The 27,146-nt window shown below is 44.6% G+C and overlaps 1 protein-coding gene across 11 annotated transcripts in view; it reads left to right on the top strand.

The window, feature by feature from the left end:
• Positions 1-2,303: 2,303 nt before the first annotated feature.
• DTNA (dystrobrevin alpha) overlaps positions 2,304-27,146 on the top strand; it is a 395,888-nt gene continuing 371,045 nt past the window's right edge. For 5 of the 11 annotated variants that reach the window (XM_059724128.1, XM_059724116.1, XM_059724117.1 and 2 more), the window contains exons 1-2: positions 2,306-2,393; positions 2,497-2,578. In XM_059724128.1, the coding sequence (XP_059580111.1) occupies positions 2,312-2,393; positions 2,497-2,578 (164 nt within the window). In that variant the 5' untranslated portion in view covers positions 2,306-2,311. Of the gene's footprint in view, positions 2,394-2,492; positions 2,579-27,146 lie in introns of those variants that run through there. The other 6 variants (XM_059724115.1, XM_059724118.1, XM_059724129.1 and 3 more) reach the window with 4 other exon arrangements.

The raw sequence follows: 27,146 nt of genomic DNA, 5'->3' as shown, positions 1-27,146 counted from the left end.
TTTGGCCCAGTCCTCCAATTTGTCCCAATTACTCTGAATCTTAGCCCTACCCTCCAGCATATCTACTGCTCCCTCAAGTTTGGTGTCATCTGCAAACTTGCTGAGGGTGCACTCTGTGCCATCTTCCAGGTTGTTGTTGAACATACCGAACAAAACCAGCCCCAGGATTGACCCCTGGGGCACTCTACTTGATAATGGCTGCTAGCTAGACATCGAGCCATTGATTACCACCCTCTGAGCTCAATGCTCCAGCCAGTTTTCTATCCACCTTACAGTCCATTCATCCAGCCCATACTTTCTTAGCTTGCCTGTGAGAATGTTATTCAAGAACCTTGTTAAAATCAAGATATACCACATCCAGTGGTCTTCCTGCATCCACAGAGCCAGTCGTCTCATCGTAGAAGGCAATCAAGTTGGTCAGGCCAGACTTGCCCTTGGTGAATCCATGCTGACTGTTTCTAACCACCGTCTTCTCCTCCAAGTGCTTAGAAATGGATTACATGAGGATCTGTTCCACAATTTTTCCAGTGACTGAGGTGAGGCTGAGTGGTCCATAGTTCCCTGGATCCTCCTTTTCCCCTTTCTTGATGGGCATTATGTTTACCCTTTTCTAATCATCTGGGACTTATTCTGATCACCATGAGTTTTCAAAGATTATGGCCAGTGTCTTTGCAGTCTCATCAGCCAACTCCCTCAGCACCCCCAGGTGCATCCCATCCAGCCCCATGGACTTGTAATTGCCAGCTTTGCTAAATAGTCCCTAACCTGTTCTTTTGCCACTATTGGTTGCTCTCCAGGCAGGGGTGTGAGATCTTGGGATGTTGGAGGACTTCAACTTGGGTGGCACATCTGTGGGGAGTGGCTACACCTTAATGCAGGGACTGGCAATTATTTCAGGCAGGGGGCCGCTTACTGAGTTTTGGCAAGCCATCGAGGGCTGCATGACAGGCAGCCAGGGACAGATAAATAGTATTTTTCTAAATTTTTTAGGGGCCCCCGCGGGCCAGATAAAATGGCCTGGTGGGCCACATCCGGCTTGCGGGTTGCATTTTGCCCGCCCCGCCTTAATGGAACAGGAGGTGGGTAGGGCAGATCAGAGAGAATCCTGTCCTGGAGTAGCATAACTTTGAGCTGCATAATGAGTGCTTAAAACCACTTTAAGAGTGTGTACAGAAGTTGGTTGCCATTTTCTGTAGCCATTTAAAGCACTTTATTTCCGCGACTGAACAGAAGTGCAGGGCCTTATAGCACTTTCAAAATGGGTACAGTGCTTTACATTAACCCTTGTTAAATGAGGTATTTTACAGCACTTTAGCAACCTACAGTGCTTTAAATAAATTATATATGCTGGTCAAATTTCTGAGCAGTGGAGAAGCCCCAGGAGGCTGCAGAGCACTCCCTGACTCCTAGCCCAGAAAGTGCAGGGAGGCTCAGACCTCCCCCGCAAACACTGCACTTCTATCCTGGTGAAGAGCACTGTAACTGTACAGTGCTGTGAAAAATGTTCTGAATTATAGTCCTGTAAAATGTCCATGGAGCACTTCTGTACACACCCTAAGGTGTGGGGACAATCCCGGGGTTAAGATGTTCTAGGAGCAGCCCAAAATTACTGTACGGCAAGCCCTTATTCACGTTTTTGGTCCCCCCAGGGCTTTGGCTGCCACGGCCAGGGGGCCGGGGTGACCTGCCCAGCACCGCCACCCGGCATTTTGCGGGAAGGAATCCGCCAGACGCTTCTGCAGCAGAGGAATCGTCCCCCTTTGTGCTGGGCACGAGGGGATGACAGGAGCCTGAAGTAAGGGAGGAGGCAGAGCAGAGATGCATCTTCATAGCCTGAATGAGGGGGAGAGAGGGAGAGCGGGGGAAGCCCAGCTCCCTCCCTCAGATGCTGGCAAAGGAGGGCACAAAGTGCCAAGTGTGGGGCGCGACTGGCACACCGGGAGGGCGAGGAGGAAGCCAAAAGCCCCCTCTCCATCAGAGAGGAGGGTTTCCTCCGCCCGCAGCAACCTCTGCCAAACAAAACATGACATCATCCTGCACAGGGCTCCTGCAGCCCCCGCCCGGCACCTCCACCCCCAATACGTCACCCCCTCGCGCTGCGCCCCCCGCCCGCCCGGCGCCAAGCTCCGAGGGAGGCGGGGGGAAGAGAACCTCACGGAAGCTCCGGGCAAAGGGCGGAGTAAGGGCAGCGGCTTCATCTGAGCTTCACGTTCCCACTAGGCATGCGCGGAGCCTTCGCACATGCCCGCCAGGGGGTTGGCGCAGGCGCAGAAAAGAGATGAGGACTCGGTGAGGCAGGGCAGTTTCTGCTATGACACCTGCAGCATGTGCCAGGAGCTGCAGCAGCAGCAGCAGCAGCAGCAGGCGCGGTGCATCCTCCTCGCTCCAGTGTGGTAAGCGGTGGCGGCAGCAGCTCCCTCTCTCTGCGTCCCTGCTGCCTTGCACTGTATTTCAGCGGGTGCATGGTGACCTTACAGAGTGTGCATTACCTCACAGGTAAATATCAGCTGATCCGCTGTGACAGCAGGAGCAGGAGCAGGAGCAGGCAGCAGCAGCAACCCACAGAGCCTTTCTGGAGGTAGCAGTTCATTCATTCCTTCACTCATCTTGTCCCTCACCTCTACTTTCTCCCCCACCTCCCTTTATTCACTCCCCCCCCACCGCCCCCATGCAAAAGCCAAAGGGCTGCAGAGGATGCTGAAGCCTCCATTAAGGACTCTTCCCACCACTGCAAAGACTCTGAGGAGTATTTAGTACTGGGGGGGGGGGGGGGGATGAATATTCCTGAGCCAGAGGCGGCTGCTAGTGTTGCAATGCACTGCGGTTTCAGTGGAAATGGCTAAGGGGAAGGATGCGCTGAGGGGCGGGAAGGGAGGGAGCTTCAGCCTGTTGCCTACTTTTAAATCTAGCTAAATAGACACCGGTGCGGCTCCCCTGGGTACGGTGCTTGGTCGCTAGGCATGCGATTTTCCTGGCTGCGAATACCCAAGCTGGTCTTGGTCCTGCTATGGAGATGGAGGGAGAGATGCTGATGCTGGATTCTTTGGGAAAGAGGGAAACAAGGGTCATAACTCAATGCCTGCTGCTGAGTATCCCTGTGGCAAGAGCTCTCTTTCCTACAATGGCTGGTGACTATTGGGCATCAGGTATTTCATTAGGAAATACCACCAAGGTATGCATTCATGTGGAGAAAGGGAGTACACATATGTGTGTGTGTGTGTGTGTGTGTGTGTGTATGTGTATGGTGCGAGGAAGCTTAGGAAAACTGTCATAGGCCTAAGACATAATGTTTTTTGACTTCTGCTGTACTTCAGTTTTTCAGTAGTTGTTGTCTTTTTTTTTCCAGTAGTAAAAGTGCACATTGCCTACCACTGGCCTTTATACCTACTGGCTGTTCTGTTTATGACCCTGGTCATTGTACTGTATTTGTGTATGGGGGCACATACAATGGATTTTAGTGGAGGAATGAAAAGGGAAAAGAATCAAGCTCAGATGCGTAACAATCAAACACTTCAAAGAGCAGGTCCTGATTTCCCTTTCGCCCCTGAATTTAACAGTGTGCAGTCTCTTATTTCTTAACAAATATGTCAGGGAACACTGTTGTAGGTATCCTATGAAATATAGTTGTATAAGCTAATGCTTGATAAATAAATTATTGTAAAATATATGATCATATATAATCCTTGTATGTATAATTATTTACCTACTTGCTAACTTACTAACTTCAGTCATTTACAGTAAACATCCTAGTTACTACAGATTGACTAGTTCCTAACATTGTGGGATATCTTTTATGCCATGGAATAATTATTAAATGCTAAAATTAAATGGTGCTAGAGGTATTGTGGTCAGATGAACCTCATAAATATGCGTTGGGATCCATCTGTCAGCATTTACAATGTTTTCAGTACTGTTTAAAGCCCTAATGTGAATAAATGCCACTTAATAAATCCTGATAAATATCAGTGACCTAAGAGGTCTTCAAATGAGTTTTGTGAAGTAAAAAGTGCTGAAGCAATATTGTAAGCTTGTTATTTCTCATCTTTAAATCCTGTCGCAAGCTTGAAGTTATGTAACTTACTCTTCTTTTTTACCTTTATTTCTCACTTTATTGTTGTCAGTGTGGGAAATGATGTCATCATCATGGGGAAAAAAAGGCAGAGATTTTCACTTTTAATCCTATCTTTGCTGTGGAATCCAACAGCAGTTTCCCAGACTTTCAATTTAATGTCAGGATGTAGCACTTGTATCACCAGCAGTGGTGGGCATATGTACTAGCAGGTTTTTGTCATACTTGGAGCACCCAATACACTATTCATGAAAGAGTGGTATAGAGTGCTGTGTACTTGTACTTACTGTTGCTTTATTGACAGAGAATGTATGAGCGTGTGTTAAAAGCCACCTTCACAACTAGTTTGACTTTTCAGTACCCCTTAAAAGATAACAGCTCCACTGACAGTTCTTGGAGATTGCTCTTACTCCTACTGAAGTCAATGGCTAAATTCCCTGTTTAGGCAATATCAAATACATTGCCTTAAATGTATGAAATACGTTATAAGTGTGTGGGTGTGTGGTTGCCTGAGTATCTACTTTGTTTTTAAAATGTTTGATATATCAAGAGGTAGAATTTAATATTAAACAACTGAAGACCAAACCTAATCCCCTCCACTAAAATATCATGCATAAATTACAAATGTTGTGTCCTGAACACTTAAAGTGTTCACTTACAGTTTTAACCAGTGAACTTATAGTTCACTTATAGTTTTAACCAGAATATGTTGTTATAATTCTGCAATGGCAAGAGTAAATACAAAATTGTCCCCCAACCACAACTGAGCATATAAATAAAAAAATTAATATTGTGTATGTGGCTGCTTAGTTGTGTTCATGTGTAATAATTTCCATGAACAATTTCTGTGCATTATTGTTTGTATAAACCAATGGTAGCCTGCAGAAAACGATGCATCCTCAAACATACTGGCATCTCCTGTTACTTATTACTGTGTCAAGCCCTGATCCTGAATTTAGCTGATGAGTCGCTTACACCCACGTGGACTCCTGTTGATTTTCAAAACCTACAAATTGCTGAAAATTAAGATGGTGTCTGTGAAACTGTTGGGTAGAAATTTATTAAGTTTTAGAAAAGGTCAGAAGTGGAGGTTGGTTGCTTGGTTGGTTTGCTTTTGACAATGAAAGGGTCTGTAAAGCAATTTTTTTCCTCATACCACTTGTATACTAGTGTTATTCTTTTGACTTCAGCTTGTAAAAGGGTCAGCATCATTATCCTAATATATCTGAATTGAAGTCAGTGGAAACAGTTTGGTGTAAAAAGAAGCTCAGTCTTATTTTCTTTGTACAACTGAAAGTCAGAGGGAATTACTTGTGAAGAACAAAAGCCATAAACAAATATGCCATCACCCTCCATCAGAAACAAAGAAACTTGTTGGTAGCTGTTAAATGGGAACTTATTAAAATTTTTATTTCATCATTTTTTTTTTTTTGTCTGGAAATGTGAGGACTACAATCTTGAAACAAAAAGTTCATTCAGACTACTTGTAATTCCAATTAATCTTCATTTCTGGTGTTAAGCATAGCTTTCACATTCAGCATTATCAATTTCAAAAGACTACTGTGTAATTTTTAAAGAAGTCTTCTTAAATATATTGTCAAAGCAAAGTATGATCAGTCCTAATGACTGTATTTTAAGCTATCGTTCTTTTCATCTATCATATAAAAATCTCCTCCCAGTTGCCACACAAAATATAAGTACTATGGAATATTACAAACCAATTAATTGCATTATATGATTTAACCTTTCATTCGTATGAGCTACACAGTTCATGTGTAACTCTGTACTGTATGAATTGTCATGTCACAAAAAAAAATCTATGGGAGAACATTGGTCTGAGTCACCATGGAAGAATGTTGAGCCCAAAGGCATAAAACTGGTATACTTACATGATGAGTCAAGCCCTTTGCATTTAAATTTTAGTTCATGCTTACTACATTCATTATAAATCTAGGAAAGAAACTATCATAAATATGGTGGCAAACATCATTGAATATTCAAGGTTACTGGCCCTGGATATGGTCTTTTCTTTATGGGCTGAATCCTCCTTCCATTTAAATGAATGGCTAATTGTGCAAGATCTGGCTCCAATTGTGCAAGATCAGGCCTTAAAACATGATATGTGATACAGATATTTTGTCTAAGAATACATGGTATCATACAGTATGAACTCCAATGTCTGTTACAGCCTAGTGTCTTATAAAGTCAATCTGTATCCTTATATTCATTTTACAGATAGTGCAAAAGTAAATGACTTATCCAAGAATGCAGGTGAATCAATTATAAAGTTCAGACCCACATATACTGTAATAGTTAGTTGATTTTTGTGTTGAACAGCAGTTTCCAATAATACGTGCAGATATCAAAATGTGTGGTGAACTGTTTTACCTGTAGGAAGCCCCACTGACTTCAATGTCAGTTGCATGATCAGAACATTAGTCTGGTTTTACTGGATATTAATGAAATCACACACACAAATAGGTCCTAATTCAGCTCTAAAATGTCTGACATCATGGGGTAAAATCTTGGGTCCATTAAAATCAATGGCAAATTTCCCATTGACTTCAGTGAAGTCAGGATTTCACCCTGGGAATTTTTGTAAGTGAAGTCTAGTGAAAATCCATTTTGTCCAGTCTTCAGTTGATCTAGAGTCCTTCAGAAATCAAGGAGACAACAGCTACGTATATTTTATGGAACCAAAAGGCTAATTCTGGAAGTTATATGTGGTACCATGAACAATATGGCCAGGAGTATTCAGGAAAAATCAGTGACAAACTTTTACCTACTGGTCAGATTAGAAGAGGTACATGTAGAAGAATTAAAGTGATATCCTGGCTCCACTGAAATGAATACCACAATGGAGCCAAGATTTCACTCTTTCTTTACTGAATGATGAAAGATGAGATTGGGCTAGATATTTTAGAGTTCTGAATCTGAAATGAAGAGGAATGAGGAAGAACCTGTGGTTTCTTGGTCCCCAGCGGTTGGCTTTGATAAGTGATCTTAATCTCTCTGTGTAATATTGGGGAATGACAGCTTTGTTTTTGTCTCTAGAGGAAAGTGATGTTAGTTTTAAATGAATGGATATAATGCCCAGTTCTTGCAGTAATGATAGCCTCAGAAATATGCAAAACTGTAACAGTGACAATTGCATACTAAGCTGTGTTCAGAAATATACCAAGACATTTTTCAGAGCAGTTATCTTGAATTAGAAACTTATTTAGATTTTATCGGGTACTTATCTTTAGCCACACAATTTTCCCAAGCTGACAGAGCATGAATGTTTTTTGATTTAGAGTTGTTGGGAACAGATATTTGAAAATTTCTTCACTTACATAAATACTATAACAGTGACACTTTAAATCATCAAAATCAATCAAAATTCTTGGGCGACTGGTGTAAGAGTGCCATCTTATTTCATAGGGCTGGCGTTTGTGGGGAGCCTAGATTACAAGAACTACTAGCAATAAGACTCATTATTTTTCAAAAGTACACAATGCTTTTACTTTAAAATCATAGTAAAACTTTGCTTACCTGCAAATTTCAAAATATGCTCTATAAAAGAGTCATCCATTTTGTTAATGTCACATCCATCAGCATTGTTATCTTTTTGCTTTTGGAGAATAGGATGTCTTCTCAAGCTCTCCTACATCTGTAGAATTTCTAGAACTTGGCTCGCTTAGAAAAGAAACATCAGGTGAGATGCAAAGTGCAGAGTGTACAGTTGGTTGGATCTTCGTTCTCAAAAAGTAGTCATCAGTGGCTAAATACCTACTTGGAAGCAGGTATCGAGTGGGAGGTGATTCTTCCACTCTTCAGCACTCGTGAGGCCTCACTTGGACTACATTTTCCAGTTTTGGGCATTGTACTTCAAGTTGTAGACAAATTGGAAAGAGTCACGTGGAGAGTATCAAAAATTATTAGAGGTCTAGGAAAAATAACTTGAAAGGTTGGAGGAACTGGGGTTATTTAACCTGGAGAAGAGTAGACTGAGGAGAGTTGATAGCAGTCTTCAAATATATCAAGGGTGGTAAGAAAGAAAATGGTGATCAGCAGGGATCCAGGTTTTCTGTTTGCTATGGAAAAATGTGAATTTTTTCTTTTAACAGAAAAAAATGTGGATTTTTTTTTAACTTTTAAGGGCAGACTTCCAGCCTGCAAGGGGTTGTTTGGGGCTGGAGGGAGTGGGAGGAAGGTGATCACAGGTAGAGGGCAGACTGTGCATGTATGTGGCAGCCAGGCATCATGGAGAGCAGTTCCTGCAGCTCCCTCCAAGTAAGTCTGGGTGGGAGAGGGCAGATTAAGGCCCCCACAGTGAAGGAGGGAGTAGGTCAGGGCTGAGACTATCCAGCTGGGCCATACATGAGGCCTGGGGCGGGAATGCCAGGCCCAAATGGGGGAGCAGGATGGAGCTGGGGGCAGTTTGGGGGCTGGCTCCCCATGCTGCATGCACTCCCAGGGAGGGAGACATGGGGGGCACATGCCCCTCAGATTTGTGCACAGGGCAGATGCAGGACCTAGTGTAGGAGAGCAGAAAGGGGCAAGCAGGCTTAGTGCTGCAATTGGGAGACCTATGCCACCATAGCAGGGCACCCCCTTCCTGCCCTGTAGAAGTGCGGGGTACAACTCTGTACTACCACCACCACTGCCAGGTGGGCAGGGAGTACCTCACCATGGCAGTGTGGCTGTGGAGGCTACCAGGCGGAGGACAGCAGGATGGAGAGCCCTAAGCCTGCAGCAGGCAGCCTGCACTCTCCACACCCCCAGTGAGCTGTGCTTTGGCCATATCACCTTCAGCGGGGGGAGCTGGAGCTGGTCTCTGTGCTCCACTCCAGCCGCAGCAGCTGCCACCTCCTGTGGGTGACAGCCATGGCTCAGGTGATGCTGGGGGGCAGGGGGCTGTGGGTAGGGAGTGAGGGGCACCAGCAGGGCCATGGGTCTGTGGGTTGGGAGTGAGGGGCAACAGCAATGACGAGGGTCGGGCACTGGAACGTCAGGGCTTCTCAGCACCACAAAGCAGTGGGGGGCAAAGCCACAGCTGAACCCGCATCTTGATGAGCAAATGGAGTAGGGGGAGCTTTGATTTTTCTATGATAAAACAACCAAAATCAAATGCCAAAATATACAGGTATTTAGTAGGGGTGCACCGATAGAGATTTTTTGGGGACGATACTGATAGCTGATTTTTTTTAGGAGGCATATCGGCCAGTACCGATCTGATTTCCAATGCACAGCTTTTCAGCTTGAAGTGGAGCATCTAGCTGGTAAGTCTGGTGTGGTGGGAGGGGAGGTAAGACATGTGGGGGGGCAGATCAAGGCCCTTGTGGTGAGAGAGGGAATGGGGCTGGGGGTGGCGTAGGGGCAGGCGCTGACCAGCTGGGGCAGGGAGGGGCACGGGACAGAGCCGCAAGCAGCTCATCTGGCAGGTGAGGGGGGAGGGCATGTGCCCCCAGGATCTGTGTGGCTCAGGGTGGGCTGGGGCTGGGGCAGAATGGAGGCATTGCTTGTCAGGGAGGAGCATGGGAAGGGACTTGGGTGCAGCTCCCACTGCTGTGCACTGCTCATCTAGTGCTTGTCTGGTGGCTCTCACCACTTACCTGGGAGGGCATGTGGTGGGGTGGGGGGGTGTGCCCCTAGATCTGCCTAGCAGGGAAAAGCTCAACCCCAGCCTGCCCCGTGCAGATCCAGGGGCACACCTTTCCCCCCACCCGTGCCCTCCCAGATAAGCGACAGGAGCAGCAGCAGGAGCTGCCAGATGAGCACTGGACGAGCCATGCGCAGCAGCAGGAGCTGCCCCCTCCCTTCCTGCACCTCCGTCTTGCACCAGCCCCCACTCCGGGCCCAGCTGGGCAGCCCCTTCCCCAGCCTCAATCCCAACCTCAACCCCACACCCTCCCTTACTGCAGGGGCCTTAATCTGCCCCCCCATGCCTCTTCCCTTCCCTTTCCCCCACACCAGACTTACCAGCTGCATGCAGCACTCCACACTGCCAGCTCTGCTTCTCACTGCCTACGTGCTGTGCTGTGACTTTGCACACCCACGGGCATTTGTCGTCCAGATTATCGGCTGCATTGGGCCGATTTCCGATACAGACATTTTTTTTGTATCTGTGCCAATCCGATATCGGCCTGATGTATTGGTGCACCTCTGGTATTTAGAATTTATTTTATTATAATGATTGAGGCACTGGTAGGCTTCCAAATCTCTTTAAGATTATAAATATCTCAATAAAATACTCTGCTTAACTGATACCTATATGTATAGTGGTATTTCATTTTAATCACAGAAAATGCAGATTTGGGAGGTTTTAATTGGAGTATTTGCTATTTTTTGTCAGAGAATTTGCAATTTTTAAACAGGGAAAACTAGGATCCCTGGTGGTTATTCATGGAGAATAGTCTTGGGACAGTACAAGATGTAGCAGTCTTAAATTGCAACAAGAGAAATTTAGGTTGGATGTTTGGAAGATCTTTTTAACTATGAGGATGGTTAAGCATTGGAACAGGCTACTTAGGGAAGTTGTGGAATCTCCATCCTTGGAAATCTTTAAGAACAGATTAGACAAACACTTATCTACAATGGTTAACATAGGCATGATCCTTCTTTGGGAGGGTGGAGGTGGGGAACTAGATGACCTTCTCAGGTCCCTTCCTGCCCTGTTTTTTCTATGATTCCTTGAGTACTGTAATTATAACGCTTTATTTTTAATTCATAAAATATACCCATTGCATTCTCTAGATGTGTACATATTCTGGAATCATATGTGTTAAAAAGGTAACTTAATATCAACTCAAAGGAATTCAGCCACCTCTCCTAGAGAGGACACAAAATCTTTCCCCAAAACAACCAATTTAGGTAAACGTTTTGACCCGTAGGGTGCCTATAAACATGCTCGCTCTCATTCTCATTAGAACATGGTGAAACAGGCTCGATTAATCAAATCTGCTCCACAATCTAATTAGAACTCCCCAGTGTCACCTCACCATCATGTATATTAACCCCCCATGTGTTTCAAAACGGCTGTGGAGGCTCTTTATCTAAACCTATTGAATGGGCTTTAAGTAAAGTGTCCTGTGGCTATTTTGAAATATGCAGGGGCTTAATTCGGGTGGTTGTCTGGGAACCGATCTTATTCAAACACCTTGCCCCCCACCTCAAGCATGTGTATAGGCAGCCTTAGATGGGCTTTGTACTGTGCCCTGAAGCAAATCTGACATCTGCTAGGTAAAGTTTCATAGTTGAGGGATCTCAACTGAAATTGCTAGGCCTCCAATCCCTACACTCACAATCTAAGGGCTCCCTTCAAAAATCTCTCTTCTATTTGGATCTTGCTACCATAGCAGCAACATAAGGACACACGTGGAGCAAATTTGGTAGCAGTGTTGTCATTGTCTTAAAAAAAGCCAGGACTTTGCAATCTCTAAAGCAAAATATGGGATTAAATCCTTTTCTGAGTCACACTGGTATAGATCCATGTAATTGAAGCCCAAATCTAGTATTTTCCTTTCACAAAGCTTATCCAATACTCAAAATTTGAGAAAAGACTGTTTTGTATTGTTCCATAGTTCATTTCCGAGCTGATATTCCCTTTTACTTCCTGTAACCATCCTCTCATAGTATTTATTTCACATTCACTATTGGTGATTTGTGTTCTCTCTGTGTATACTGCAAAGATCTAGGAAGTTCTTGCATGTGTCATGCAGTGTGTGGGGATTGTGCTGTGTCCTGCTCTTTAAACAGGTTTTCCTTAAACTTTTCTAAAGGAAACATTATAATAATAATAATAATAATAATTATTATTATTATTTAAACCAGGAGTTGCATCTTAGCATAACTGACATCCATTGCCATGCAATTGTAGAGTCTTAGTTCACTTAAATCTATTTGCAGACTGTTGTCAAAAAATAGTCAAGCTTCTTGATTGAATGTTAAAGATCTTCCTAGGGCACATGGAGTCAGGAGACAAGCGGTTCTACCAAAGTAAAAGCAGCAGCTTTGGTTGGAATTTCCTTAGATTGTGGTCTAGATTTCTCCTCTCATAATAGTTAAAAACAAATTAAAAACAAACACTCATTATTTTCTTTTTCTCAGTGCTGCCTAATTCTGGCTTGGCTTTGTTGTTGAAAAGGGTAAAGGCAATTAAAATGTGATGTGGCAGCAGTTTCTAACTGTAAACAGTTTTGTGATTAAGGATCATGATACAAGATGCTCCTGACATGATGAGAATTAACAAAAGAAAGGCAATCTTTCCACATTACACACGGTTTTCAAACTCTCTGCAGGGATTTCCTTCTAATCACTAAACCCTGAAACAGTGGAGTCAGAATGTGTTTTTTAACAAACTATAACTGGTAAAACCCCTCAATAAATAGCTTAGTGACATGGTCAGTTTTAAGAGCCTGATTTTTCTACTGTCTTTTGGTCTTCCTGGGGTACAGAAGAGATGCTGATTTACTGTCATAGTTGGCTCACTTTACTTGCATGCAAATAGTTCAGACAAAGAAACAAGTTTATGCTGTTTGTCTTTGTGCGCACAGGATATGAGACTGCTTTTGTATCACATTAAATCCAAGTGAGAGTGGGTGAGCTCTTTTCAATCTCTGCCCATATAGGAAAAGAGGCACCTTGACAGTAACAACTGATTATGAAGCAGCCTCCTGTTGCTGAATCCACTGCTGATTGGAGAAAAAGAAAAAAAAAAAGGTAGAAGATAAATAGTGAAACACTTTTTGATATGTAAATACTATCGGGAAGAACTAAAACCAAACCATTTTACCAACCATAGTTTCCTTCAAATTTCAGACCGGAGAGTGTTCATAAAAATAAAAAATTAATAAAAATTTAATATTGTATTCATACATTTAATAAAATAAATATTAAATCCATGTAATACCAAATTAAAAAGTGGAACCTAGCAACAATTTGTGTAGTGTAGCAATTGATTTGGGCTGAATTCAGGTTCTGATACCAGTTGTGTACCTTGTTAATATCAGACTCTCCTTATCTTGTATTAATCAAGAAGTTGATCATTCCTAGGAAGAAATGCGTGTTTGAAAGATATTTACGGTTTTGTTTACAAACTTTTGCCTGATGATGACATTGTCCTTTCTGTGTTCTGAGTTTTGTCCAAATTACATATTTGTATGTACTTCACTTTAACCCTGTATTTCTTATGTAAAGGGATTGCCTTCTTTCAAAAATGTTGTTGTTAGAGGTGCATATGTTGGGTTTTTTTACTGAATTATTTCCCAAGGTAATCACCACAATGTAGTGACTCTTGTCAAAGAAGTGCCTATAAGCAGTCCTTTCTACTCTTTCTCTTGAAATAATCTTTGCATAGCCTAGATAGTAACAAGTACGCTCAGAGAATTGCCTTTCTAAAGAAGGAGATAACTGTTGGCTGTCCATCAAAGCCTGTCACATGTTGGCAGTTATGCTTTAGTGAAATGGTATGACCAACTTTTCAGTGGGCAAATAGCCAGCCAAACAGATGGACTTACACATAGGCAGCCGGCAGAGCATATATATACATGAAAACATATTATATATGTATGGATAAAACAGAACACATATTATATAATATGTTTTCACGTACGTACGTACACGTATGGAAAAATTTGGAATTTGAAAAGAGCCACTTCCAAACTGAAAGAGTGAGTTTTTAAGTGATGAGTCAAGATAGATTTTTAGCTACTACAGTATTTGGGTAAAGAATTTAATACTCTTCTCACTGCTTTCTTTGTTTTGCTTTGCAGAGGTTATGTGAAAAAAAAAAAAAATACAACCTCTTTAACCTTTTGAATCCAAGCACTTTTGTCACTATAACTGGGAGCATATTAACATGGAAAATGTGTCAAACTTCAGTAATGGTCTTTCTGTAAACCTATATGAAACTTGTGAAACACTGGGGCGTTACCTTAACATTTGCTAGGGTGACTTGAGATCTGTAAGAATCATTGCATGGCATGATATTCACTTTGAACTTATCAGTGTGTAAAATGCTTTAGTGAGAAAGTAGGGGTTACACAGAAATTGTTGTCACTTTTACATCATGTAATATACTTTTCTTCTTAGTTTGCTTTTTTTGTTCTGCCACAGGGACTGCTCCAAATGCTTCCAGCCATTTTGCCAGCAGATGTTGATAGCAAATGACTATGATTTGAAATGAGGTCATTCTCCATCAGTAGAGAGTTGTCTTGATTTTCTTAGGGTTTGTCTGCACCACTGATTCTCAGCCAGGCTATGTAGTATCATGGGGCCCTGTGAGATCCTTTTAAGGGGCTTACGGGGTATGAGTAGATAAGCACTACAGGTGTGCAAAGCTTTGGTCGGTGATTTGGTTCAGAGAAGACTTGGCCCAAATTGGAAGCTGAATCACCAGATCTGAATCAAATCGGGAAACAAAAAACACCCTCTGAATTGATTCAGAAGTCTTGCAGGGGAACAGAAACTGAGAAGAGGGAGGGGGAGCAGGGGGGGAAAAGACTGACACCTGTAGCTGGCCAGTGAATGTGATTATTTTTTTTTTTTTTTCCCCCTGAATCCCCTTCCCATCACAGTGCTCTGGGGGAGGGATGCAGAAACAGCACTTACGCCTCTATCTGCAGCCTTCCTGTCCCTTTTGTGAGCTGTTTCTTCCTGAGCAAAAGAGGGGTGGGTGGTTGGCCCAGAAACAGGTGGGTGGGCGGAGATCTAACCAGCACCGGGAAGGCCCCCTGTTACAGGGTACCATCCCTGTTGGTTTCATCCCTCTCTGCCTTAGCGCACACACAAAATCACGTCACCAGTTTTGCTTTCAGAAACTTGAGGTGGTTTCTGAGAAACCCCTGTGCCTATCTCCTTTAAATGTGGCAGGCTTCATGCCCTCAGAAGGGACTACCATCCTTGCTATTTTCATCCAAACCTGCCAAAAAATGACAAAGTTATAGGTATTTCAGTGATTACCCACTATAGTCTATGGCTAAATCACCAAATCTCTCCGAATCGGTGCTGAATCTTTCAAAGCCGATTCAGCCAAATTGATCCGGACAATGATCTGAATCTCCGAATCGAATCACTGTCCTCTGAATCAGCCAAATCTGAATCCGAATTGAATAATTCCCTATTCACAGAGGCCTAATAAGTACTTGCTCTACCTCCTCTGCCTGGTCTCTGTAAGGAGGTAAGTGCTGTAATAAATAAACTAGTGTTTGAAATGGGCTGCTGGTCAATTCAGGAAAATTATGGTTGAGAACCACTAGTCAGTGCAGTTGTACTCTGGAAAGTGTTGGGGGGAAATCAGTCAATAGTATGGTCAATGCACTTGAGAGAGAGCCTTTTCTATCCCTTGTGCATACTCTTATTCAGGAGTGGTGTGGCCTCGGGGCACTGTAGCTTACGTCTCAGGATTTACATGCCCACTCAAAATGTTAAGGCTGACCTTGGTTAAAGGTTTTAGAAATCATTAAATTACTTTGGCACCCAAATGCCTAAGACTCTTGAAAATAAATCTTAGGGCCCTATCTTGTACTTTTAGGCAGAATTTTAGGTGTCAAAGTCCAAGCGAGCAAGCCACAAAATGCTCACCTAATTGCTCTGGCATCTGAGAGTCCATTGGTACCACTACTGTAATCACTAGGGCATCAGCTGTGGGCATTGATTCAGACTAGCTGCTGGAATGGCAGCCCCCAGAGCACCTGTCTCGTTGCTGATACTGCTACCACTGCAACAGCCCAGTTAGTGGAGCTTGAGCTGAGGCAGCAGCAGCTGGCACTGCTGCCACAACTGCAGCAGCTCCTAAAGGAGGAGATAAGGGTACTTTTTCTCTCTGCCCCTTTCCCCTACCCTTCATCCTTCATATGGTGCAGGATGCCAAGATTCCAAGTTACACCTCTGATCAGTACCTCCGTTTTCTAGCAAAAATCGATTTAGGTACCTAATTTTTGCCCTATTATGAATGCTCAGAACTGTTTTTAGTGGAGTCGGGCATTTGGGTTCCTAAACCTATTTTGGACTTACAGACCACGAATTTAGCGTTGCTAGAAGGGCTCCATTAGCAGTGCTGTCCAGTTTGTGCATAATAGCTTAATGGTTCATAGGATCATAGGAAAGTAGGCCTGAAAGGAACATCACATGGCCATCTAGCTCAGGCCGCTGCTCAAGGCAGGATCATGCCTGACTGGACCATCCCAGCCAAGTGTCTGTCTAACCTGCTACTGGAAATTTTTTAGGGACTGAGTTTTCACAGCTTTTCTAGGTAGAGTGTTCCGATGCTCGACCATTCCTTATAGTCCAAAAGTTCTTCATAATCTCCAATTTAATTTTCCTCTGCTACACCTTGAAACTGTTGCTCCTAGTCTTGTCCTCTACAGTCATGGAATGGTTTATCTCCATCCTTTCTATAATCTCCCTTCTGGTAGTTGAAGACTGTTATCAGATCTCCCCTCAGTCTTCTCCAGACTGAATAACCCCAGTTCTTTCAGCTTTTATTCATAAGTCATGTTTCTCAGGTCTCCAAGTCTCTAATATTTTTTTTCTCTCTATTGGACTCTTTTCTTGAAGCATGGAACCCAAAAACTGGACACAGTACTCCAAGTGAGATCTCACCAGCTTTGAATAGAGTGGAAGAATCACTTCCCTTGATTTGCAAGTGACACTCCTATTGATACAACGCAATATGCAGTTTGCTTTTTTGGGCAACAAGAAAACATTATTGACTTATGTTTAACCTATGGTCCACTATAAACCCCAGGTCCTTCTCTGTAGTACTGCACTGCTGCCAGTCATTCCCTAATCTGTATATGTACATGTAGTTATGCTGTCCCTTTGTGAATCATAGAAGTAGGGTCGGAAGGGACCTTGTAGATCTTCAAGTCTGACCCCCTGCCTGGGCAGGAGGAAAACTGGGCTCAAATGACCCCAGCCAGGTAGGCATCAAGCCGCTTCCTAAAGACCCCCAGGGTAGGAGCCAGCACCACTTCCCTTGGAAGTTGGTTCCAGATCCTAGCCGCCCTGACTGTGAAGTAGTTCTTATGGATGTCTAATCTAAACCTACTCTCCAACAACTTGTGGCCGTTATTCCTTGTTATCCCAGGGGGCGCTATGGGAAACAAGGTCTCCCCCAAACCCTTCTGGTCCCCCCTAGTGAGTTTATAGATGGCCACAAGGTCCCCCCTCAGCCTTCTCTTGTGAAGGCTGAACAGGTTCAGGTCCCATAGCCTCTCATTGTAGGGTCTGCCCTGCTGTCCCCGGATCATTTGGGTGGCCCGCCTCTGGACCCTCTCAATGTTGTCCACATCCCTCTTGAAGTGGGGTGCCCAGAACTGGACACAGTACTCCAGCTGTGGCCTGACCAGTGTTGCGTAGAGGTGGAGGATCACCTCCTTGGCCCTACTTGAGATGCACCTGTGGATGCACGATGGGGTCCGGTTAGCCCTGCCAACTGTGACCTCGCATTGTCGGCCCACATTCATCTTGGAGTCAGTAATGACTCCAAGATCCCTTTCTGCCCCCGTGCTCTCAAGAAGGGAGTTTCCCATCTTATAAGTGTGCTGCCGGTTACTACTGCCCAAGTGCAGCACCCTGCAGTTGTCCGTATTGAAACGCATCCTGTTTTTGTTAGCCCACCCTTGCAACCTATCCAGGTCTTTCTGTAGTCTTTCCCTCCCTACTAGCGTGCCCACCTTACCCCAAATGTTGGTATCATCAGCAAATTTGAGCAGGTTGCTTTTCACCCCGTCGTCCAAATCGCTGATAAAGAAGTCCTTGTTGAATTTCATCTGATTGATTGTAGACCATTTTTCCAGCTTGTCCAGGTCATTCTGGATCATAGGCCTGCCCTCTAGAAGGTCTGCAACTCAAACCAACTCAGTATCAAACATAGATTTGCTCAGTGCAATCATCCTATTAATAAAGATGTTAAACAATACAGGATGCAGGACAGACCCCCCTGGACCTCTTTTTGATACCTCTGCCCAACTAGACATTGAGCCATTGATGACTGTTTGTTGAGCATGATGATTCAATCAGTTATGTAACTGGTTAGAGACCTGAATTACAGATTCTTGTTAAAGTGAGGAAATTCAAGCCAATGTCTCCCAACTAGGCTATAGGCTAGTGTGGAGGGGAGGCACTTTCCCATCCTTCTCATTAAAGCTGGGCCCTTGGCCTAAAGGAATTAAGAAGTCCTGATCCTAGAAATCTAGGTTCTTCCATCTTCCAAGGGAGTGCCCTCACCATGAAGCTAAGTCTGCTTTCCTTCTGACCCCATGTCTTTCACAGTCTTGATGCTATGAGGCTACCAATCCTTGTAGCCACAAGAAACACTGGCATCTTGATGGAAGATCTAGCTCTTGTCTTGAGAGAGTGCATGTTTTGGCTCTTATGCTTTTATCATCAATTGCTGGCTGAGTAGCATTACTCACACAGCTGCAAAATGATATGAGACCTTTGCAAAATGTGAAGGGGTCCACAGCATAAACTTGTATTGGCTATAAAGAGCAATTAGAATATCTGCAATATGCAGACAAAATTAGTGATGAGGTGTATACTCTAGAATTAGTTGGTATCAACTTACTTTTTTGAAGCACCTAAAAAGGGTTGAGGCTTTTACTTTTTTTCAGAATGAAAGCTGAGATTTTTCTTTATATTTGGAGACCCTCAAATTTAGGGGGACCTATATGAGCTGTTTTTTATGAGTCCAAAGTTTGATTCTCTCTTCAGAAAGATAGGCTGAATTAAGAGTGGGCAATCTCTGGGGATAGGCAACCATACTTTTTAGCTGCTTTAAAAGGAGAGGGAGGGCTGCTACTTGGGAGCATGCATCAGTTACAATGTAACTATTAAAGCTCTGATTCTGTAGCGATACAAGGGAGCTAAATCAACCTCACTTTGACCCTGAATAAAACAAGAAGCATAGGGAAGTAGGGCTAGAAGGGATCTCCAGAGGTCATCTAGTCCAACAACCCTCCTCCCTTTCCCTTTCCCCCCCCCCCCAACCCAAGTTACAGTTGGAACAGTTTTGCTACACTTGTATTGCTACAGAAGCTTTTATATCAATGTCCTTTGGTATCACTAATATTGGTAGTCTGTCTATGCCCTCCCTTCAAGTCTCAGAGTAAATAAACTCCATCTATCTTTTCTGAGGCAACACTGTTTAAATTGAAGAAATGACAGCATTCTGTATGACTTTCAAGTCCCATCAGTTGTAGCATTCTTTATGTGAACATAGTAAACAGAGGAACTTTGCAAACTTGTTTATGAAACAGAAAACAACCAAAACTGTGCCTTTAGGGACCTGTCCTTTCATAGAGGATGAGACTATTCTTCAATTCATCAGAGTACATAATTCAAACCAAAGTGTTCTAGGTACCAAACTCTGCAGTGACCATTTGGCAAGAGGTTCTTTGCTTCCACAAATGGGGTGAAGTAAAGTGGAAGGAAAAACAGGCAATTGCCGGGTACCTGCAGTGGTGAGAGAGAAGCATTAGTGGTTATGATAAAAAAATTATTATGTGTAATGCATGAAAATAACATGAAATAATGTTTTGGTCTGAATAAAGTGCATTGTACAAATTCAGATGCGAGTATATTTTCATAAATGCTTATGCTCTAAGATTTATGAAGCATTTTTTAATCTTTCTGTTACATTTATCACATTGTTCTGGTTGGTTTTTCTTTTGACATGGTAGTCATGAGCAGCAATGATGACACATCCCAAACAGGCAGTGGGATTGCAGCGTGCACACTGAAGGAAGTAAGAGATGTACACTCAGTGCACGGAATTTATTTTGGTGCCTCTTTCATCCCTACTCCTTGGCCTAATTCTTAATGTTCCCTTGTGGGAAGTAGAGGAGATTCACATTTATGTTTCCTGCACATAGCCCTTCTTCAGAAACTGATTTTTGTCAGTTTTTATCAGCTTCATCAGCTGTTCCTACTGGGGCTTCTAGAGGAGAACTTTGTTCATTAAACACTGGTAGGGTCCTCCAGAAAAGCGGGGGGCGGGGGGAGGGGGAATGGAACAGGATAGAAAATGTGGTATTGCGAGGGAAGGTGAGAAAGGAGAGAATGAGACCTACTGTAAAAATGAGCAGAAGTTGGAGCAGAAGACAAAGGAGGAAGCAAGGGACAGACAAAAGGAAATCATTAAATGGAGAGGATTACCTGAATGAGGATGAATATAAATTTGAGTCCAAGCCTGGTCCCTTTCTATCTAGAAGACACAGAAAAGACTAAGTCAGGCAAAAGCTTTCTCTGGAGAATAGTTCTAGATCCTTGGATCTAGATGGCAGGGAGCCTCCCAGGCTGGATCCAGACCTGATGGCAGTAGGGCAGGTGGTGGTGCAAGGATTAATTAACGCAGGCCTTCCCTGCCCACAACCACCAATACATGCCAAATGAAGCGCCGTATCCTAGATTTATGTAGCAGGCTTGACCCCCAAAATTTGTGGTCCCTCTCAGGCTAGGGACAGAAGTCGCACATAAACTGGTTTAAGTGATCAGAAACTGGTTTAAACCTGTAACAGAGTAGCAGTTCAGTGCACATAAACCAGTTTAAAAATAGCTGAATCTGGCTGAATGTAGTATTAGACTTAACTGTTTATGAAACTTCTGTCCCAGACCCCTTGCTGGTTCAAGTTAAATCACAGCCCCCAGCCTCCCAGCATTTTGCATCCCTGGGCTGGGCTGGGCTGGGCTGTCTGTTCCAGAGAGCATGAATGTCTTGTGCCTCCTGAGGCTGGGGGACAGGGCGACTGCCCTTAGGTGGCAATGGTGGAGCTGTGGAGAGGGCGAGTGGGGACCACCTGCAGGTGGCTGTGTTGATGTTGGGGGTGAGAGTGGGCCAAGTGGGGACTGCCCGCAGGCTGCTGCAATGGTGTTGGCAGTGAGGGGGAAGAGAGTGGCGAGCGGTGAGTAGAGAGTGGCAACCGGCTGCAAGTGTCATTGGCGGGGGGGGCGTGGCAAGTGGCGACTGCCCATGGCGGTCAATCTCAGGGGGTGCACGTGTACCCCCTATGCATTGCCAATGCCAGAGAGCAAGGGTACCCCCACCCCTTATCTCCCTAGCTGGAGCTGGGCTGGCTCACTGCCTCCCCACTCCTCCTGGCAAACCCTGGCTAGGATCTGGGGCCAGGGAGGGGGGTTAAGCTTCCCTTCCCCTGAGTACAGAGCTGTTCTGCCCTGTGTACTTAGTGGTGGCTGTGACTGGACTACAAATCCCAGAAGCACCTGGTAGCAAGAAGAGGAAGCGATGAGCAACGCTGCAGAGTCCTACGGTTGTGATCGTGGACTGCAAATCCCAGAGACCTCAGGGCAGGAGGAAGAGGAAGTGAACACACAGCCCATGCTGGCTATATGCCAGAGAGCCATGCACTAATGCTCCCTAGCTGCTGGCTTGAGCCAGTGCAGGCTTGTGGCTGCATTTCCTGAATCAAAAGTGAATGTCTGTTCATTTGCTTATTGGTTCAATCTTTGCAGCTTAGACTAACCTGCAAAGCCTGAATCAATTCAGCCTCGGGCTGTTTGACTGTACTTAGCCCAGGAGGCCCATGGGCTGGATCAAATGTTTCCATAGACCATAATCATGGCACCTCTGCTCTAGATAGAATGGAATCGCTATCCCAAGAAGGGGTCACTCACTTGACAAAAGTTTAACAGGGTCTAACTTACAGCAAACAGTTTTAGGAATTCAAGCTGCATTTGTTTATGGCTGGAGATAGGATGTTAAATTCATTTTCATTACTGTGTCTGTTGAGGTATTGATATACTGTATTTAGATAAATGTTGGAATTACAAAGGGAAAATGTGTTTCTGTGTGTTTTGGAGCCATTGAGCTCCACATCGAAATCTGGATTGCATCACATTTACACTCTAAATGACCCCCTGAAAAAGGGTGTCATATATGTGTTACCATCTTTAGTTATTTCTTCTGCAGTCTTCATTACTTTTAAGGAGATGGAAAAGAATCAGAGAAGGGCTTGATAGTTATGAGATCTCCACCAACTTACATCAAGGAGGTGCTTTATCAGCTTTTGTACTCTTAACTTCTCCCTAGCCCCTATTAATTATTCATAGATGTTAGGGTCGGAAGGGACCTCAATAGATCATCGAGTCCGACCCCCTGCACAAGCAGGAAAGAGTGCTGGGTCTAGATGACCCCAGCTAGATACTCATCTAACCTCCTCTTGAAGGCCCCCAGGGTAGGGGAGAGCACCACCTCCCTTGGGAGCCCGTTCCAGACCTTGGCCACTCGAACTGTGAAGAAGTTCTTCCTAATGTCCAATCTAAATCTGCTCTCTGCTAGCTTGTGGCCATTGTTTCTTGTAACCCCCGGGGGCGCCTTGGTGAATAAATACTCACCAATTCCCTTCTGTGCCCCTGTGATGAACTTATAGGCAGCCACAAGGTCGCCTCTCAACCTTCTCTTGCGGAGGCTGAAAAGGTCCAGTTTCTCTAGTCTCTCCTCGTAGGGCTTGGTCTGCAGGCCCTTGACCATACGAGTTGCCCTTCTCTGGACCCTCTCCAGGTTATCCGCATCCTTCTTGAAGTGTGGCGCCCAGAATTGCACACAGTACTCCAACTGCGGTCTGACCAGCACCCTATAGAGGGGAAGTATCACCTCCTTGGACCTATTCATCATGCATCTGCTGATGCACAATAAAGTGCCATTGGCTTTTCTGATTGCTTCGTCACACTGCCGGCTCATGTTCATCTTGGAGTCCACTAGGACTCCAAGATCCCTTTCCACCTCTGTGCCACCCAGCAGGTCATTCCCTATGCTGTAGGTGTGCTGGACATTTTTCCTGCAAAGTAGGTGCAGCACTTTGCATTTCTCCTTGTTGAACTGCATCCTGTTGTTTTCTGCCCACTTGTCCAACCTATCCAGGTCTGCCTGCAGCTGTTCCCTGCCCTCCGGCGTGTCCACTTCTCCCCATAGCTTTGTGTCATCTGCAAACTTGGACAGAGTACATTTCACTCCCTCGTCCAAGTCACTGATGAAGACATTAAAGAGTATCGGTCCAAGGATACTCTTATAATTCTATTAAAACTGATGGCATCACAGACAACTCTTGAAACTTGTTTCTAGTACTAAGATAAACAATGGCTGTTGTACAAAATTCATAATTGAAAGTGGAATTTCTTAATAAATTTCTGTGCTGTGGGATTAGCACATTTTTTTCCCCACACACACACATAAATACAAAATATATTTTTGTGAAAAATGCATTTAATCTCTCCCAGGGTATTGCTCTTGTTTGTTTCAACAGGGAACGGTACACTTTTTTTTTTTCTGATGTTCTGGGAGCACCGTGTTATGACTTCCATTTACATTTATATTTAAATGATGCCAATTTTACTTTTTTAAAAGTGAGCTACTAGAAAGATCTTTTTTGCCTGTAGCATAGTGCCGCTATTATTTTCTTTCAAAATATCAAAGCATGTAGCAGACCTTCATAAAACTCTCTAGATGTGTTGTGGGCAATCAGTCTTTTGATGATCTTGTCAACTATCAGAATAAAAGACTGCAGCTTCTTAACAACCATAAAATTTGCTCCAAATAATTAATGTAATGTTATTGGACTTAGTAAAGTAATAGGTTATGTTATGATGACTGCAAAGCTCTAGTCTGGAAGCATACTGTGCCTTTCTATCATAAAAGGCCTTGCCTATACTGTAGATGTTATGAGGAATTTGTAGAGATACTTGAAAGGATAAAACACTGTAAAAATTCTTCAAGATCAAAGAGAAAATACTATTCAGGATAAAAGGGGGAGCTTAGCCCAGCAGCAACCTAACCATATATGACACATCCAGGGTTAAGTCCTGAACCATCAGTGTGACTGCCTGTGGAGTTCACCAAGGAGCTTAATGGAAGAAGCTGAAGAAAGCCTTCCAGAACACAGATCTTTCAGGTTCAGATAGGCAACTATGACTTCTGTGAGAGTTGGAGTCTACTGATAGAAGTGTTGAGGGAAGAGAGGTTCAAGTTGTTTGTATAATTAAGACTTATAAAGTATTTCTTGCAAAAATAATTTTTAATTAGAGAAATATGCATTATTACAAATATGATGGAAACATGCAACAATAGCTTTAATAGTGAGTTTATTATTTTAAATTAAGAGTATAACATGCAGGGCGAGAGTGGTATGTTTGGCTCTCTACACATTACAGGTATTGCACAATTAACTGGTTAATTGCACAATTACCTTAAAACAAGCTACACATGTAAAGTAGCTATCACATCAGTCTATATCATATTGGCACCGATAAAAAGAAAATTGACATTATCGGCAATTGGCTTTCTTTGTCTGATGTGTCCGATTTAATGTCGCTGATAAATGCAGCATGCATGCAGCCAGCCTGACAGCTTGGAGAGCAGCATCTGGCTGGTAAGTCTGATGCGGGGGGGCAGGGACATGGTGGGGCATATTGAGGCCCCCACAGTAAGGGAGAGAGTGAGGCAGGGGCAGGTGCTGCCCAGCTTGGGCGGGGCACAGGGCAGAGCTGCAAGAGGCTTGCCTGGGGGATGTGGGGAGGGGTGGATCCTGCCACTATTTGCACCCCCGGTGGAGGCATGCAGGGCACGTGCCTTCCAGATCTGTGCATGGGGTGAGGGCGGGCTGCCACTGCAGGCTGGGCCATGGGCAGCAATGGGTTCTTCCCAGTGGGGGTTTGGGCCAGGGCTGTGCTTGGGGCAGGCGGTGGCAGTGCTGGGGGGGGGGGCTCTAGGGTGGGCTACAGCCACCCCAAAATTCACCATAGCCCTGGTCCCAGCACTACCGCCCACCCCAAGTGCATCCCTGGCCTAATGCCTCCCCCACCACTTTGAAGACCCCAGAGCTGCCCCCACCCCAGCCTGCAGCAGCAACCCACCCTTGCCCTGCACACATTCGGGGGGCATGTGCCCCCCCCGCCTCCACTGGGGGTGTGCACAGCAGCTGGAGCAGCCCCTAACTCTCCCCATGCTCCTGAGACAAGCTGCTCAGGGCTCTGTCCCGTGCCCTGCTCCGGCTGGGCAGAGCCAGTCCTTGCCCTACTCTCTCCCTCACCGTGGGGGGGCCTTGATCTGTATCACCTCCTCCCCTTCCCTCCACAACAGACTTACCAGCCAGATGCTGCTCATTAAACTGCCAGGCTTGTATCTTGGCAATCGGATTGGTATCGGCTGATATGGCTCATTAATAATCAGCCATCAGTGTCAGCCCAAATAATCTTTATTGGTGCACCTCTATCTATCATGCCATAAAAAGCTCCAACCAGCTGTAGAGTTAGACCTAAAAAATGTGCACTAACTTTATAGCTAGTTGCTATCAAGCTTTAATTTGCATGTGTAGCAGGGTCTCCCTTGTGGCTGGGAGCCCCACTAGCTGATGGCATCTGGGGTGTGGCAGCTGTTATGATCCCCCAAACTCAGGGGTTTCACACGCCCTGATTCTGAGGGATGGTGGATGCTGGGATCCTCCTTCCCTGTCATTGCATGGGGCACCCCTCTGGTTGGGAGGCCCTTAGCTCAGAAGGTTCCTACCTGAGCTTGCTGGTTCATTGGGAGCCTAGGATTGGGCTCCCCCTGCACTACAATAAGGCACGATGGGATCTAATGTGTGATCTTACAATCACATCTCCTGCCATGCACATATGACATGGCAGGAGGCATAATTGTGAATTGTGCATTAGATCTCGTCCTGCCTTTAAGCATTACTTCCAGGCCTGTCTACACGGGCAGGTAATCAGTGTATCGAGGCTAAGTACAGACAGTCAAAAGTCCTTGGGCTGAATCAATTCAGTCTTTGCAGGTTAGTGTAAATTGCACAGATTAAGTTGAAACAGAAGTGAACAGACATTTACCTTTGATTCAGGAAATGCAGCCATATGCCTGCAGTGGCTCAGGCCAGAGGCTAGGGGTGTTAGAGCATGTTCCTGTTCCTGCTGCCCCCTGAGGTCTCTGGGATTTTTAGTCCAGATTAACAGAAGCAGGACTCTGCAGGGTTGCTCATCATTTCTTCTTCCTGCTTCCAGGTGCCTCTAGGATTTGTAGTCTACAGTTGCAGCCATCAGTAAGTTTGAGCTGCGGAAGGGGTGTTTACCCCGCTCCCCGGTCCCAGCCCCCAGCCGGGGTTTTCATGGGGTGGGCATTTTGCCTCCCGCTGCAGACTGGGCTGCATCCCCAGTTGGCTTGACTCCCCTTCCCCACTCTGTTAATCATCCCTCACTGCTCCAGCTAGGGAGCAGAGAGGTGGGGCCAGCCCTGCTTTCTGGAGCAGACAGTACAGCCCAGCCCCAAGCTGGAAAGCATGCTGGGATGCTGGGGGACTCTGATTTCACTTGAACCAGAAAGGGGTCTGGGACATAAGTTTCACAAACCAGTTTGACCCAAATCAGTTAAGTCTGATACTACATTCAACCAGGTTTATCTTAAATCAGTTTCAGCCATTTTGAAACTGGTTTATGTGCAGTGAGCTTCTGTTCTCTTTCAGGTTTAAACCAGTTTCTGATCACTTAAACTGGTTTATGTGTAACTTCCTTCCTGAGCCTGAGTACAGAGCTGCTAGACTGCCAACTCACAGTATTTAAATAACATGACTAAGACTCCAAAACCATAAGATTGACTTAAAAATAATGAATGTTATTTGCCTGACTTCTGGGGGATTTTTCAGTTTAGGGCAAAACTTTATATTCCCAATTTGTGTGATTATCTCATAGTCAAAAAAAGATGTCTTATATTCATAAAGGCTACTGAAATCCCTGTTTGCTGCAAAGGGGACTCCACTGACCTTCACTTCTACCTTGGTTTCCGGGGAAATTGCTGTTCTTTTCCCCTCAACTCTTTCCCTAACCCCAAAAAAGAGGAAAGTGCCCCACATTCATCCTCTTCGTGTGTGTGATTTTTCTCTCCCACTTACCTCATATGTTGCTTGGTGCCTCCCTCTACTCTCATTCCCCTTTATCAAAGCATTCAAGAATGAACTAGGAATGGAGAAAGCCAATGAGTACGTCAGTACGTGGAAACCAATTAAAAATGAAGAGGCTAATGGAGAGAATTGTTACTTCAGGATAATTATCTGTGATATTTTGGTAACCCCAATATTGTGCCTGGACC

This window comes from Alligator mississippiensis, chromosome 3 (genome assembly GCF_030867095.1).
Source record: "Alligator mississippiensis isolate rAllMis1 chromosome 3, rAllMis1, whole genome shotgun sequence".
Classification (NCBI taxonomy): domain Eukaryota; kingdom Metazoa; phylum Chordata; order Crocodylia; family Alligatoridae; genus Alligator; species Alligator mississippiensis.
The sequence above is the reverse complement of the archived record's forward strand: the minus strand, read 5'-3'. Positions and strand labels throughout refer to the sequence as shown.